Source organism: Artibeus jamaicensis, unplaced genomic scaffold, assembly GCF_021234435.1.
Source record: "Artibeus jamaicensis isolate MK-2021 breed Jamaican fruit bat unplaced genomic scaffold, CSHL_Jam_final contig_47, whole genome shotgun sequence".
Lineage (NCBI taxonomy): Eukaryota > Metazoa > Chordata > Mammalia > Chiroptera > Phyllostomidae > Artibeus > Artibeus jamaicensis.
This window is the reverse complement of record NW_026521848.1, coordinates 1663543-1680880: the sequence shown is the minus strand read 5'-3', so window position 1 is coordinate 1680880 and position 17338 is coordinate 1663543. Positions and strand designations below refer to the sequence as shown.

General features: G+C 41.7%; 1 protein-coding gene across 1 annotated transcript; it reads left to right on the top strand.

Annotated features, from left to right (window-relative positions):
* Positions 1–11001: 11001 nt before the first annotated feature.
* LOC119040052 (40S ribosomal protein S28-like) lies at positions 11002–11190 on the top strand. The gene has a single exon (XM_037132851.2). The coding sequence runs from the start codon at positions 11002–11004 to the stop codon at positions 11188–11190; it is 189 nt and encodes a 62-aa protein (XP_036988746.2).
* The last annotated feature ends 6148 nt before the right edge of the window (positions 11191–17338 follow it).

Sequence of the window (17338 nt, the reverse complement as noted above, 5' to 3'; positions counted from 1 at the left end):
GAAACTGCAATTTCAAAAGGCATGAGTGGGTGGGGCCCGCTGCTGAGCCAGGTGAGCTCACAGGTGTGGGCAGCGCCAGGTGAGTCCAGTGCTCTAAGAGGAGGAAACAGAAACTGAAATCAATCCCAAGTGGGACCCTGAGAAATCCCCGAGCCTAGTTTAAGAGTTCCTGGGACTTCGGGGAGCCCCTAACTGATTCTGTGACCAGAAGAAGGATGGGCAGCTGTCCAGCAGGGCAGGGACGGTGGTGAGGATGACTGAGTGCCAGCCAGGGAGCTTCCCCCACTGGTTTAAGCGTGTTTTGTTAACTCACTTTATGCTCCGAACATTCCTGAGTGCAGGAAGTCCTCACTCATGTCCTCAATAGGTTCTTGTAACTTGTGTAACAAAACCTATCTGACCACTGGCTGATTGACATAAATGGGAGTTAAGTTCCTACAGCAAGTTTCTGGTCACAAGACATCCCCAAAGTTCTAAATGAAGACCCAAAGCATTTCTAATATTAAACACTGAAATAAAATGTGAGCTGTACATCGTTTAAGAAAGATTCATAAAAACAGGCCAGATAACATCTTTTCAGACTCTTCTGTCCTGGGTGGCATGGCCAGAGCCCATTTGACCCCTTGGGGCAGAGGACAGTGCCCCCCAGGACAGCGCCCCCCCAAGACAGCAGCGCTGCATCGCAGGGCCTCTCACACACACCCACTCCCACTCAGATGGGACACGACTGTTCACCTGGTAAGCACATCTGTGGGCTGTGGGAGCAAATCCCAGACCCTGGAGAAAACCCGTGCAGACGTGGGGAGAACCTGCAGTGTCCCCAGAGACAGTGTCCCCAGTGGGGGCTCAATTTTGTTTTTAATTGACAACCATTATGACAAAATGACTGAATGAAATGTTATTAGAGGACCACTGTAATTATTTGCAAAATTATCCCCCATTTTACTGGTGAGGAAACTGAGGAACAGGAAGGCAAAGTGACTTGCCTGAGATCCCCCAGGTGGTTCATGGCAGAGCTGGGCTTTGAATGGAGTCCCATGTGTATACCCCCTATTCTGCACATGGTCAGAGTAGAAGCTGGGGACCCCTGGGAGTCACAGACAGCTAACTCTCTTTTCCTTCCCTCTGGGTGGCATGACAGGGTGGGGAGCTCCTCATTCACGGGGGTTAGGAGTGCTTGGTTGGGATGGGAGTGGTTGTCTGGGGCAAAGACCCTGAGGAGGGTTTGCAGAAGGCAGGCAGAGTCTGGTTGCTTTGCTATCAGCCCCTGTCCCCCCTACGAGCCCCCCCACAGTAATAATATTTGTGTAGCAGGTAGGGAATTGCTCTTCTTATGTGGGCATTTCTATGTTTCATTACTGTATTTCTTTCTTGGCTCTTCGGTGCAGAAGAGTATTAATCAAACTCTTCAGATATAACAGCATCACAAACAGGCCCATGAGGTACCGTCTAGGTTTTTACCTGCCCCCCCACCACCATGCCCAATCCCCACTCCCACTCTTTCCCCTCACAGGCACCCACCTTAATGCACTTGATATACAGCTACAAAGTTGTATTTTTATAATTTGCAATTTTGTGCATGTATATGTTTCCAATTTACATAAATGGGATTGTGTTATAAATTTCATTTCATTTCTTTCTTTCTTTTAAATTTATTTTTAGAGAGAGGGGAAGTGAGAGAGAAGGAAGGGGAGAGAAACATCTGCGTGTGGTTGCCTCTCACGTAGCCCCCACTGGAGACTTGGCCTGCAACCCAGGCATGTGCCCTGACCAGGAATTGAACCTTTGATTTGCACCCTGCACTCAATCCACTGAGCTACACCAGCCAGAGCTACTTCTTTCTTAAAAAAGAAAACCTTAGCAGTACATTTCTCAGATGTTATATAGCTGTGTGCACCGAGTTCTCTGCCTCCCACCACTGCACTGTGTCCCACAGTGTCCCCAGAGCACTCTCATTGGGTTGGCCAAGAAGTTTGTTTGTTTTTTCCCATACGTTGGCTCTAGTAGCACTTAGTTGTCTTTAACTTCACTCAGAACAATTCTGTTAGATTGTATTGTGACAGCTGTCATATAAGCACACATTAGAAATTTATTAAAATTGGTGAATTTTTGTGTAGGTATTTTAATATTGAAGGTGGAAGAAGTGCAACATTTTCTACATAGTATGCTTTATTATTTAAAGAAAGGTAAAAATGCAAGTGAAATGCAGAAAGTTTTGTGCAGTGTATGGAGAAGGTGCTGTGGCCGATCAAAGGTGTCAAAAGTGGTTTGTGAACTTTCGTGCTGGAGATTTCTCACTGGACGATGCTCCGTGGTCAGGTAGACCAGTGGAAGTTGATAGCGATCAAATATAGACATTAATTGAGAACAATCAATGCTATACTATGCAGGTGGCAGCCAACATACTCAAAATATGCAAACCAATAAAGTTATTGGTGAAAATAAAAAATGGGTCTTTCATTTTGTGAAAAAACACAAATGAACTTTTTGGTCAACCCAAGTTTTATTTGTTCTCATCTAGTCCCCCAGTGAGGCACACTTCAGTTGTCTTCAGCTCCCCATTAGAATAAGGCTCACACACGTCTTCTCTGTGGGGAATTTTCTAGGGTATATCAGAGCACCCCAGCTGGTGCCCCCCACCACATTCACTCAGCTTGTTTTTTTTCACTTGCATGTAGACATGGTAGGTAGTTCCCACACACCTCGTATTCTGGTGTTGTTTTGCTTCTCCTTCGAATTCTTTCTTCTGTCTGCATGCAGAACAGGTCGGAAGCACCAGGATTAATTCCTCAAAGGCAATTCACATCTGATGTGGGTAGGGAGCCAGGAAACAAACTCTGCTCCCCTTTTCCTCAGTGTGTCGGTTCTGAGGTGTGTTCTCCATGATTCCTCAAGTCCTTGGAGAGCCCCTGTATGGATTACTCAATCTAGTTCCTCACAGCAGTGGCCTTTGAGGGCAGGGACTAGGGCAGGAAAGCTGAGGTGTCTGGGTTTAAAACCTGAGGAGGCCCTCACTTTCAGGTTCAGGCAAGTGCCTTAAGTACCTCACCTGCCTCCCTCTATTCCAGACTCTGCACTATTTTTGGCTTTTTTCTCTCCCAATCCCAATTTCCCCACTCACTTCTGCTTTCTGGGGTCACCTCCCAAAGAAACCACTGGTATCCTTGGCTCAAGTCATGCTCTTGGGAGACCCCAAACTAAGATATACATGTATATTCAGGAGAGGATTTCTGGGCCACGGGGCAAACCTGCACTTGTACTGTCTAGTCAGTGCTGTTCAACAGAACTTCCTGCGATGATGGGAGTGTTCTACATTTGTGCTGTCCAGTGCAGTAGTCACCAACCATGTGGGTTGTTGAGTGCTTAAAATTTGGTAGTGCAATGGAGGAACTGAATGTTCAGTTTCTTTCATTCTCCTTTAAGTGAATGGTTATGTGTGGCCGGTGGCTACCGGAAAGGGCAGCGCAGGTCTGAGTACTCATCTATTGCTCTCCCACGTGGTGGCACCTGCTTCCCTGTCTCCGGAAGTGCTGGACAGTTCTTGTATCTGCCCCCAACAGCACAGCCTCCTCAACACAAGGATCTGATTGAGGTGATGTGGTCGGGAACCTTGACAGTGAGCCTGGTGCAAAATAGATAAGACTTTTGAGATTAAGGGAAAAGATGAGTGAATTCTGCATGTGAAAGAAATGCAAATATTGTGTGGCCAGAGGGTAAACTGTAACTTAACAATAAGTTTTCAAAGTCTGACACTTTCCACACTGAGAAGTGGGTCTGTCCCCTTCCCTTGAATCTGGGCTGGCCTTAGTGGGTCATGTGTAACTCTAGGTGCTACTTGACCTCTGAACCTGAATCAGAGAAGGTTGAGGCAGCTTCTGCTTGGTTCTCTTGAGACTCTCACTCTGGGGAAGGCCAGCTGCCATGATTTCCCTGAGATGACCATGCTCCCATCCCCACTTGGCCACTTCAGACACACAGCCCAGCTCACAGGTTCCCCAAACCATGGTTGGGGCTCTATCCCCTCTAATCCCTACCCACCAAGGATCCTATGTGGCCATTTTTACTCTACTGCTCCCATGCCTCTGAACCCAGGAAACAAAAGAATTATATATTTAATCTCTCTTTTTATATACAAATATATATTTTATATGCATGTACATGTACACACATATACATACACAGTGGTACCTCAGTACTTGTTGGCTGCAGAACTCATCAAACCTGGTACTCGTCACATTTTTACAAGAAAAATCTGTTTCAGCACCTGATGCTTGCTCACCACTCATCACACTTTTTAGAACTTGTATGAACCACTACACCACCCTGCAAGAGAAAATGCTTCATCAGTTGTCACTTGCTTGCCACTCATTGGAACAAATTTATGAGTACCAAGGTACCACTGTGAGTGTATGTGTGTGTGTGAATTATATATACATTAGGCAGTTAGACAAGCAGAATAGAAATGGTCACAAGAGTGGAAAGCCCTGGGTACTTAGCAGTGGGCAAAGCTGGGCTGGAACCTCACCCCCAGGGTGACCTTTCGTCCCCTGGCATATTGTTAGAGGAGAAAGAAGGGGGCCAGAGAACAGCCTCATATGACTCCCATGTAAGCCCTTGAACAACCACTCCCTTAATCAGTAAGCCCTTAGGACAATGAGGTTCTGAAACACTTCAAACAATCCTTCTTTTAAATACTTTATTTATTTGTTTTTAGACAGACGGGAGGGGAAGGAGAAAGAGAGGGAGAGAAACATCAGTGTGTGTTTGCCTCTCATGTGTTCCCTACTGGGGACCTGCCCCACAACCCAGGCATGTGCCCTGACTGGGAATTCAACCTGCGATCCCTTGGTTTGCAGGCCAGTACTCAATGCACTGAGCTAAACCAGTCAGGGCTCAAATAACTCTTAAAAAAAAGATTTAATTTATTTTAAGGGAGAGTGAAAGAGAGAGAGAAAGAGAGGGAAACATCAGTGTATGAGAGGTGTGAGATATATTAATCAGTTGCCCCTCACACACCCCCAAACCAGCGACCCAGCCTGTAACCCAGGCATGTGCCCTGACTGGGAATCAAACCGGCAACATCTTGGTTCACAGGCCAGCACTCAGTCTACTGAGCCACACCTGCCAGGGCCCAATGACCTTAAGGACCACGTCTCAGTTCTGTTAAGTACAGAGAGAATTTTGGTCACACTAGAGATAACACCTAGGCCTTAGCTGTGTCTCAGCTCCAGGTCCAGAAAAGCAGCAAAACCAGATAAGTGACACCATGGCTGACATCAGGACTAGTTGCAGTGGCCAATGACCTGCTACCCTGGTGCTGCCCATCCATCAGCAGAGACCAGAACCCTGAAAGGACACATGTAGAAAAGCTGATGAACACGTCATTGACTGGAGAGAAGATGGCAGCGGAGCAGGTGGGAGCTGAGCCCACTTGCTCGTGTGCCCAACTGGGACACTTAGGTGAACTTCTGAAGAACAAAGTGAACAGTCAACAGAATCTTAGCCGATATGAAGTCTGGAAGCCAAAATATGCAGAAGGAGCTTCAAAACAGACAGTAAGGAGGTTTTATAGGCAAATGTGGAAAGAACCTCCCCGACCCAGAAACCATGGCTGCTGTGGGGACAGCATCAGAGCACAGCCGGGTCAGTGATAGCATCCTAATGGCTCCATCCCCTCCCAGAGCAGGCAAGTCCCAGACCTATGCCAGGAGAGATTTGAACATGTAAAGTCACAGGTCAGGGCAGGGGGAAGTACACAGGCACAAACACAGCTGGTGGCGCACCCAAGCTGGGGCAGAGGTCGTTGGCTGGGACAGTGCCAAAGAGCAGGGGGGATCCTGGCAGCACTGGGAGCTGGGAGAAGAGGTCAGCCGTGACTGGCCATGACTGAGATAGACCCTGGGCTTGCCAGAGAGTTGGAGTGTGTGGAAAGCTGGACAGTGGCTCGGAGCAGCAGCAGCACCCAGAGACTTTTTTCAAAAGGGGCACTGGGCAAGGACCATGGATACGTATCTGCCTGGCCATCAAGGAGGGAGGATTGTGGGCGTGATGTGCTCCCACTCAGTGCACCTCACAGATTGATCAAAGGGGTGCAGAGTGAGGTGGTTTATCAGCACCAGCCCAGAGCAACTGTGTGGAGTGGAGGCTGCAGGCAGCACAGTGCTCTGAGGTTGTGGACTGGAAACTGGGCACCTGTGATTACTGCAGCCCAGGCTGAACCCCCTTCCTTGCCAAACCACAGGAAAGGGAACATGGAGGCCAACCGCCCACTGCATGCAGGGGCCTGGAAGATCTGCAAAACTGGTTGGGCAGGCTTAACAATCAATCAGCAGGTGGCTTTTTCTTTCTTTCTTTCTTTTTTTTTTTTTTAACAAAATTAAGATCTGGACATGAGAGAAAACCAGAGACAGATCCAGAAAGAAGTCAGAGGGTGAACACCAAGGATTGAGACAAACTTCACCTTACGCACAATCAGAATTTGCATGTTTAAAAAATTTTTCTCTTTCTGCTGTTTATTTAGTCTGTTTTCTTGTTCAGTTTTTCTTCTCCCCTTCATACTGCATTTTAATTTTTCTTCTTCCACTTCACTTGTATTTCAAATAACTCACTACTCTTGGTCTTTTACTTTTTAAAAAAATATATTTTATTGATTATGCCATTACAGTTGTTCTATTTCCCCCCTTCATTCTCCTCTACCATGCACACCCCTCCCCCACCATTCCCCCCTTTAGTTTATGACCATGTGTCTCAAGTTCTTTAGATTCTATATTTCCCCTACTATTCTTGCCCTCTCCCTATCTATTTTCTACCTACCGTCTATGCTACTTATTTTCTGTACCTTCTTCCCCCTTCTCCTTCTCCCACTCTCCTGTTGCTAACCCTCCATGTGATCCTCATTTCTATGGTTCTGCTCCTGATCTAGCTGTCCTCTTAGTTTCCTTTTGTTTTAGGTGTGGCTGTTAATAACTGTGAGTTTGCTATCCTTTCACTGTTCATCTTTTTTATCTTACTTTCCTTAGATAAGTCCCTTTAACATTTCATATAATAAGGGCTTGGTGATGATGAACTCCTTGAATTTAATCTTATCTGAGAAGCACTTTATCTGTCCTTCCATTCTAAAGGAAAGCTTTGCTGGATAGATCAATTTTGGATGTAGGTCTTTGGATTTCATGACTTGGAGTACTTCTTTCCAGCCCCTTCTTGCCTGTAGTGTCTCTTTTAAGAAATCCGCTGACAGTCTGATGGGAACTCCTTTGTAGGTGACTGTCCCCTTAGCTCTTGCTGCTTCTAGGATTCTCTCCTTCATTTTCATCTTGGCTAATGTAATTATGATGCATCTTGGTGTGTTCCTTCTTGGGTCCAACTTGTTTGGGACTCTCTGAGCTTCCTGGATTCCCTGGAAGTCTATTTCCTTTGCCAGATTGGGGAAATTCTCCTTTATTATTTGTTCAAATAAGGTTTCCACTTGCGGCTGTTCCTCTTCCCCTTCTGGTACCCCTATAATTGGGATGTTGGAACGTTTAAAGATGTCCTGAAGGTTCCTAAGCTTCTCCTCATTTTTTTGAATTCTTATTTCTTCATCCTTTTCTGTTTGGTCATTTTTTTCTTCCTTCTGGTCCACTCCTTTGATTTGAGTCTCAGTTTTCTCTCCATTACTATTGGTTTCCTGTGCATTTCCCTTCATTTCAATTAGTTTAGCCTTCATATGTTCCTCTAATTTGTGACTAAAATCAACCAGTTCTGTGAGCATCCTGATCACCAGTGTTTTGAACTGTTCATCTGAAAGTTTGGCTATTTCTTCGTTGCTTAGATTTCTCAGCCCTGGGGCTCTGAGTTGTTCTTGAGCCATGTTTTGATCTGTTTGTACCTGTTACGTGTGAGGAGTGGAGCCTCAGGTGTTCACCAGGGCGGGGCCACCCAGGTCGCTGGTCTGTGACGCTTTATGTAGAGGCGGCTCAGAGAGGGACAATAGCAGTCCCCTCTGCCGCTTCCCGCTGCTGGGGCCTGCAGAATCTGTCTCACTGCTGGCTCCTTCACCGGTTTATCTGCACGCTAACGTGTAACTGTGGTCAGCCCTCAGTGGATCCGCCCATGGCTGCTGGCGCGCCTGAGTCACGCACCTGGGTCAGTCCAGTGGATCTTACCTGCCCGACCCTGCTCTGCTGCTAGCTCTACCCCTCTTACCAGTTTGGCTGAAGGGTTCATTGTTGTCAGACTTCCATACAGGTCAATTTTCTGTGGTTTGGCGGCGTATTTGTTGCTAAAACTGTACTGTTTTTAAACTTGGTTGTGCGAGATGGCACAATGTTTCCACCTACGCCTCCATCTTGGCGGAAATCCCATTGATCTTTTAGTTTTTAATTATTTTTATTCAGATTGTATATTGTAATCATATTATTGTTATTCCAAATCCCACACTGCACCCTTCCCTGGTTTTAATCCATTTCACCATTTTCCTGAGCTTTATTAGTATTGTGGTAAACTTATTTGCTGTCACAGTATGCTGACTTCCTACCCCTTATTCTCATTATTTCTCCTCCATCTAACCTCACATAAGCGCTCTTCTTTCTTGGCAGCTCACATTCTTTCCCCCCTCTTATAAGAGTCTTACTTCTTTTCCACCTTTTATAAACAGAGGCTAGTTAGGCAAAATACCATGGCTATTGCTGTACTTCTCTAACGGAGCTCCTTTTGTTCATTATTTGTTTCTACTTTAAATCCCATAGAATACTCTTCTCCTGACTTACTCCTTTTTGCCTTCCCCCTGCCCCTCATCAGTTGGGTGAGGAATTTTATTTTATTTTTTTCTCTCCCCCCCAACCTGGGGTTTACCCTTTACTCTTATTAGTTTGCATCCCTCATCCTCTCAAAATCATTATTCTTTGCCATAGACATCTTATATCCACTTTCTGCTTTTGTACAATATTCTTGTTCCCATTCCACCTTTATCAAATTTCATTCAACTCTTGTTGCTATTGGCCCTGTTATGGTTTTTCTCCAATTTTACTCCCATTCATCCAGTACCTTTTCAATTTTACTTTTAACCTCATAGTTTACTCTTCCCTCTACTTACCCCAGTGTTCTCATTGCCCTTTCATCTTTTACTTACATTTTAAATTTTGTTCTCTCCCTTTCTGTGCCTTGGTTCTATCCTGATTCTTATTGATTCTCCTTCCTCTTACCACTCAGTAACATTTTCCCTTTTTTTGGTCATCTCATATTCCCATTGTCCTATCTTATAATATCTATAATCTCTCTTCACTTTTATTAATCTTTGCTCAATTGCAGTTGAGATTGCTGATATGGTGGGGGGGCTCTTTTTGCTGACATAGGCTTAGTTGTCTGGTAATACTGCTTTGTCAACCAACACCTGTACAACAGCATACAAGACAAGGTGGGACTTGTGACTACCAGTAAGCCCCCTGGAGGCAAGAACCCCAAAACAATGAATCCTCCAACAGGTAAAGCCCAAGTACAATAAGAGAGCCCACACAAATAGAACAAAGGGCAACCCTAGAGCATTCCAGACAAGGAGATCAAAAGACTGCACCACTGAGTCCCACAGAACTCCTATCACAGAATTCCACCCCAAGAAGATAGCTGGAAAAACAGAGCACCCTGAGATGCAGAAACAAACAAAAAGAGTCACCTAAAATGGGGAGACAAAGAACCCCTAATTGAAAGGAATGGAAGAATCTCTAGTAAAAGAGCTAAATGAAATCGAGGCAAGCAAACTGTTAGACATAGAATTAAAAAACTAGTTATAAGGATGCTCAAGGAACTCTATGACAACTACAAGGAATCGAGTGGGAACTACAATGGCACAAAAAAGGAGATAGAAACTATAAACAAGAACCAGGAAGAAATGAAGAATACAATACCTGAAATAAAAAATAATACAGTAGAAGGAATTACAAACAGGCTGGATAAAGCAGAGGGCAGAATTAGTGAGCTGGAAGACAAGGTAGATAGAACAACAGCATGAACAAAGACTAAAAATGTATGAGGATAGCTTAAGGGAACTTCAGGACAACATGAAATGCAACAACATTCGAATACCAGAATACCAGAATACCGGAAGAAGAAAAGGATCAAGGGATAGAAAACCTGCTTGAACAAATAATGACAGAAAACCTCCCTAACCTAGAGAGGGGAAAAGTCATGCAAGTTCCGGAAACAGTTGGTCCCAGTCAAGATGAACCCAGAGAGGCCTATTCCAAGATACATCATAATTACATGCCAAGTATTAAAGACAAAGGGAGAATATTAAAAGCAGCATGGGAGAAACAGAAAGTAACATACAAGGGAGCCCTAATAAGGCTAGTAGCTGACTTCTTGATGGAAAAGCTCCGAGCCAGAAGAATGGCAAGAAATATTTCAAGTAATGAGAACCAAAGGCCTACAAGCTAGACTTCTCTACCCAGCAAGGCTCTCACTTAAAATGGAAGGCCAAGTAAGAAGCTTCCCAGACAAAAAAAGGCTAAAATAATACACCTCCACATAACCAGCATTGCAAGGATTGCTACCAGGACTGCTTTAAGAAGATGAAGAAAAAGAGTGAGAGAGAGAGAGGAACACAAGTACAAAAGGAAAAAATGGCAATGAATAAATACCTTTCAGTACTAACGTTAAATGTAAATGACTTAAACACTCCAATCAAAAGATATAGGGTAGCTGAATGGATAAGAAAACATGACTCACATAAATGCTGCCTACAAGAGACCCACCTCAGAACAAAAGACCTACACACACTGAAAGTGAAGGGTTGGAAAAAAAAAAAAGCTGGGATAGCAATACTAATATCAGACAAAATAGACTTCAAAACAAAGGCCATAAAAAGAGACAAAGAAGGTCATTTCTTAATTCTAAGATTCATTAGAAAACTATAAACATTATAAACATATATGCGCCCAACATAGGGCCACCCAAATATATAAGGAAAATCTTGGAGGACTTCAAGAAAGATATAGGACTCCTCTCTCCTGAACCACTGCCGCTATCATGGACACGAGTGGTATGCAACCTACCAAGCTAGCCAGGGTCCCCAAGGTACTGGGCAGGACTGGCTTTCAGGGACAGTGCATGAAGGTACACATGGAATTCATGGACAACACGAGCCATTCCATCATCCACAACATGAAAGGCCCTGCACATGAGGGCGACATGCTCACCCTACTGGAGTCAGAGTGAGAGGCTTGTAGGCTACATTGAGTTGGCACCTGGGTCCTGAATGTCTAGGTGGGCCACATGGTCCCAGGGGATAATGCTCAACTGTTAATAAAGCATTTGTAGCCCTGGCTGGTGTAGCTCAGTGGATTGAGCACAGTCCTGAGAACCAGAGGATCATAGTTTGATTCCAAGTCAGGACACATGCTTGGGTTACAGGCCAGTTCCTGGCAGGGGACACACGATACATTGTGTGTCTCCAGCAGAAGCAACCATACATTGATATTTCTCTCCCTCTCTCCTTTCCTTCCCCTCTAAATATAAAGAAATAAAATCTTTTAAAAAATAAAGCATTTTGTATTATGTTAGGGGCTAAGGGAAATAGTCTTAAGTAAACTAAGTTGTTTGTTCAACCTTAGCTGCTTGCTCAAGCTTGGATGGGGGGACTGCACCCCCACCCCCGGGCAAATGTTCCAGGAAGTTAAGCAGATAGCTTCTTGGAACATCCGTTGGGGGGGGGGAATTTTTACCCCTAGCATGAGCCCCTAGGCCAATGGCTAACCTGAGCATGAGCTGTTCATGAGCCCTGCCAGTCAATCATCAGCAAGATCACGAGCCCTAGCATAAGCCCCTGAGCCAGTAGCTAACTGCCACCTTTTGCTTCTGGAAGTTGCTTGCTTGCTTGCTTCTATAAGAACCCTAGCCTGTAAGCATTAGGCACAACTCTCATTTGCAGCCATTTTGGCACTCGTGTGTCTCCGGAGGCACCCCGAGAGTTCGCCCCTGCGCAGGTAAAACTTTGAAACTTTGGCCAGTAAAACACCTCTGACTACCCAGCAGTCTCTGACCCTTCTTGCTTGCAAGGATGGGATGTAACATATTATATGTAAAAAAAAAAAAAGATATAGACAGCAACACACTCATAGTAGGGCTGTTTCATACCCAACTGTCAAAAACAGACATATCTTCTAAAAAAAAGAGTCCACAAGCACATTGTGGCACTGAATGGCACACTAGATCAGAAGGACTTAACTGATTTACAGAAACTCTCACCCAAAAGAAGCAAAATATACATTCTTTTCAAATCCACATAGAATATTTTCAAAGATAGACCACATGATAGTACACAAAACAAGCCCAAACAGATTAAAGAAAAATTGAAATCATATCAAGCATCTTATCAGATCACAATGGCTTGAAACTAGAAATCAACCTCAAGGAAAAGACTCAAAAACATTCAAATAAATGGAGACTGAATAACATGTTATTAAACAATGAATGGGTTAACAATGAGATCATGGAAGAATAAAAAGTTCCTGGAAACAAATGAAAATGAACACAAAACAGCCCAAAACCTATGGGACATAGTGAAGGCAGTTCTGAAAGGGGAGTTCATAGCAATACAGGCTTATCTAAAAGAGATAAAAGCATTTAAATAAATAACCTAACCCTACATCTACAAGAACTAGAGGAACAACAACAAAGAAAGCCCAGAGTAAGTAGAAGGAATGAATTAATCCAGATCAGAGCAGAATTAAATGGCATAGAGACTAAAAGAATAGTCCAAAGGATCAATAAGTCCAGGAGAAATTTCTCTGAAGAGATAAACAAAATTGACAAGCTTTTAACTAGATTCATCAAGAAAAGAAAAGGAAGAGGGCCCCAATAAATAAAATTAGAAATGAAAGAGGAGAAATTACAACTGATACAAGAGAAAACAAAGGATTGTAAGAAATTACTATGAACAACTGTCAGTAAATTGGAAAACCTGGGTGAAATGGACAAATTTCTAGAAACACGTAATTCTCCAAACTGAGTAAATAAGAAGCAGAAAGCCTCAATAGACTGATATCAGCTAGTGAAATTGAAGCAGTAATCAAAAAAACCTCTTGGCAAACAATAGCCCTGTGCTAAACAGATTTACAGGATAATTTTATCGAACATTTACAGAAGACCTAACCCTGATTCTTCTCAAACTATTCCAAGAAATCCATAATGAGAGAAGACTCCCAAACTTTTTTTTTATGAGACCAACATCATCCTAATCCCAAAACCAAATAAAATACAACAAAGAAAGAAAACTACAGGCCATTATCACTAATGAACATAGATGCTAAAATCCTCAACAAAATACTGGCAAACCACATCAGAAATACATTAAAAAGATCAGACACCATGATCAAGTGGGATTCATCCCAGGGATGCAAGTATGGTACAATATTTGCAAATCAATAAACGTAATACATCAAATAAACAAAAGGAAAGAAAAATCACGTGGTCATATCAAAACTGTAGAAAAAACATTTGATAAGGTATAGCATCCAGGGGACCCTAGTGCACTGTTGGTGGGATTGCAGAATGGTGCAGCCACTGTGGAAAACAATATGGAATATCCTCAGAAAACTAAAAATGGAACTGCCTTTTGACCCAGCAATTTCACTGCTGGGATTATACCCTAAGAATTCTGGTGTACCAATTCAAAAGAACCTATGCACCTCAATGTTCATAGCAGCACAGTTTACAATAGCTAAGTGCTGGAAGCACCTAAGTGCCCATCAGTAAATGAATGGATCAAAAAACTATGGAACATTTACATGATGGAATATCACACAGAAGAGAGAAAGAAAAAGCTCCTGTTTTGCGACAGCATGGATGGGTCTGGAGAGCATTATGCTAAGTAAAATAAGCCAGGCAGTGAAAGACAAATACCATATGATCTTACCTATAAGTGGAACCTAGTCAACAAAACAAGCAAGCAAAATATGACCAGAGTCATTGAAATAAAGAACAAACTGACAGTAACCTGAGGGGAGTGGGAAGAGGGATAATGGTAGAAAGAAGAGGGAGGGTTGTCAAGAAACATGTATAAAGGACCCATGGACAAAGCCAAAGTGGGATAGAATTGAGGGTGGGAGGTGTGGATGAGTGGGGTGTGGGAAAGTGATGGAGACAACTGTACTTGAACAACAATAAAAAAGATCCAATAAAAAGTAACAATCAATCAAGTCAAAATAAAATAAAATAAGATTGCTTCAATAAGAATCATGAATACTCTTTTTTTTAAATTTTATTTAGTTACTTTTCAAGTACATTTTTTTTTCTCTTCCCCCCCCCGCCCGGTCTCCCCCCTCCCTCCCATTCTCCCCCCCCCCAGTCCTCATCTCTGTGTCTTTCATACTTGTTCCTTAAAATCCCTCCCCCTTTTTCCCCTTAAGTTCCCTTCCCTCTCCCCTCTGGTAGAATCATGAATACTCTTAAAACAAATTAAAAAATAGAAAGTACCATTAACAACAAAAGAAATATGGAACTTAGTGGAAACTTTGGTACTAAAAAATACAATAACTGAAATAAAACTCAGTAAACAGAAAAAAATGGAGAAGAGAGAGGGAGGAATTTGTGATTGTCATAATAGAAATAGAAATCAACCACTATGAACAACGGAGAGTACACAGATTGAAGTCTGAACAAATGATGAGTTGATTTTGAAAGATTAAAAGAAAACTTGCAGAACAAAAGGAGCTTCAGGGATCTTTGGAATGATAGCAAGAGATCTTACATTCACATCACTGATGTTCCAGAAGAGAAACTGAAAGTGAATGGGTCTAAAAAATATTTAGAGAAGTAATGACTGAAAATATTCCATATTTGACAAACTATATAAACCTACAGATTTAAAAAGCTGAATAAATCCCAAACAATATATATGCAAAGAAATACATATCCAGGCACACCATAACCAAACTTCTGTTGGTGTAAGAAATGTCCAACATGTAGAGAATTTTTATGAGTTTATTTGAGCCAAAATGATGACAAGTTTTGGAAAGCCAACTCTCAACAGATTGAGAAAATGCTCTGCAGAACGTCAGTTTTACAGCTTATTTTATACATTAGAGTCAAAGGAGGAGACATAAAGATTACATGAAATCCATTGATGGTAGATTAGGGAAGAGGGAGGAAGCAAAGAGGAGAAATCTCTGGAATTGGATAAGAAGGAGAATGTCAAGACACATGCTTGTTCTACATTGGTGGGTACAGTACAGTCAATAATAAACATTTACAGTGCATAGAGATGGTATTTGAGGAATAAGATAACAATGAGGGAGACAGTGGGTATCGCCCTGAGGGGTTTGGAAAAGAAGATCACTCTGACATTCCAAAGGTATCTTATATTAGATGCAAAAAGGTAATAGACAGCTCACTCAATGTAAAGATTGGCCTTTGTCAAAGAAGATATAGGCCCGGGATGTGATTACCTGTCATGATCTGCTTTTAGTTAACAGTTGTATGTTCAGACCATCTTTTGTAGTTACTTTTGGTCTCTGAGTTTATAAGGCCTGCCATGTGGGCCTCCCCTTCTTTATACACACTTCTGAAAACTAAGAACGAAGAAAGAATCTTGAAAGGAACCAGACATTAATGACACATTACATTTTATAGCGGGTCAATAGTTTGGCAGTGGAGTTCTCCAGGAGACAGTGGCACATTTTTCAAATGCTAAAGGAAAAGAACTATCTACTCAGGCTTCTTTATTTAGTGAAAATATTCTTCAGGAAAGAAGGTAAAATAAAGACATTTTAAAGTGAAGAAAACTAAGAGGATTTGTTACCAGTAGATCTTTATTAAAAGAATTGCTCTTCAAACAGAAAGAAAATTAAAGCCAAAGGAAGAAAGAGTTCTTCAAACAGAAAGAAAATTAAAGCCAAAGGAAACCCAGAACATTAGGGATGAAGAAAGGCTTATGGAATGAGTCAATATGTAGATAAATATAATAAAATATCCTCTTCTCATTTTAATAATAATACTAGATTTTTGAAAGCAAATTGTACTACTATCTGATATTGTTCTCCATGTATTTAAAAAGGTATTTATGTATTTATAAAACAGAGAGTATAAAAGGATTTAAATAGCAATAATGTTCCTAAACTTATGTGAAGTGGTAATATGTCAATATTGTTACACTGTGATAAATCATATGTATATTGAAATCCTAGAGCAACCACTAAAAAAAAAAACCGAAGATATATCGTGAAAAACACTGTAGATAAAACAAAATGGAACACTATAAAATGTTTAGGGAATCCACAGGGAAGCAGGAAAAAGGAAACAGAAGAATGAAAAATAAAAGAAATAGAAGGAAAAAAAGATGACAGACTTAAATGCTGACAGATCGACAATTACATTAAATGTAGAACATCTACATGTAAAAAAAGAATGGTGGAATATGTTTATAAAAACCATATGTTGTCTACAGGAAATTTTATTTCAAATATAAGGATGTGGGTAGGTTAAAAATAAAGGGATAGAAGTATTTATAACAATCAAGAGGAAGTTGGATTCTACAAGTACTAGGTAAAGCAGGCTTTAGGAAATTTCTAAAGAAAATTGTCAGAGACAGAGAAGGACATTATATGATGATAAAAGGCTCAATGTGTCAAGGAGACAAAGCAATTTTAAATATGTATGCACCAAATAATAGAGCTTCAAAATTCATGATGCAAAAACCAACAGAATAGAAAGGACAAAAACAAAAAATGCACAGTTATAGCTAGGTACTTCCATATCCCTCCCTCAGAATAACTGGACAAAAAAATATTGGCCAGGATATAGTACACTGGATAATCAACCAACAGTATCTAGTTGACATTTGCAGAACATTCAACCCATACACTGTAGAGTATATATATTTTTTCAAGTACACATGGAACATTCAACATGATAGACCACATCCTGGATATAAAACCAATAGAAAGAGACAACAGAAAAATTTCCAAACACTTAGAAATTAAACAATGTACTCCTAAGCTATCTAGGAGTCAAAGCAGGAATCTCAAGGAAAATAAAAAATACCCTGAACTGAAGGAAAATAAAAATAAACCATATAAAAAATTAAAAGCAATGATTAGAAATTTATAAGCATTAAATGCTTATATTGAGAAGAAAAAGTTCTTTTTTTGCACTTAAAATTCTTTTTTTATTTAATTACTTTTCTTTTTTTGACTTTAAATATATTTTTTATTTTATTGATTATGCCATTACATTTGTTCTATTTCCCCTCCTCCGTTCCCCTCCACCCTGCACACCCCTCCTCCACCATTCCCCCACTTTAGTTCATGAACACATGTCTCGAGTTCTTTAGATTCTATATTTCCCCTTCTATTCTTACCCTCCCCCT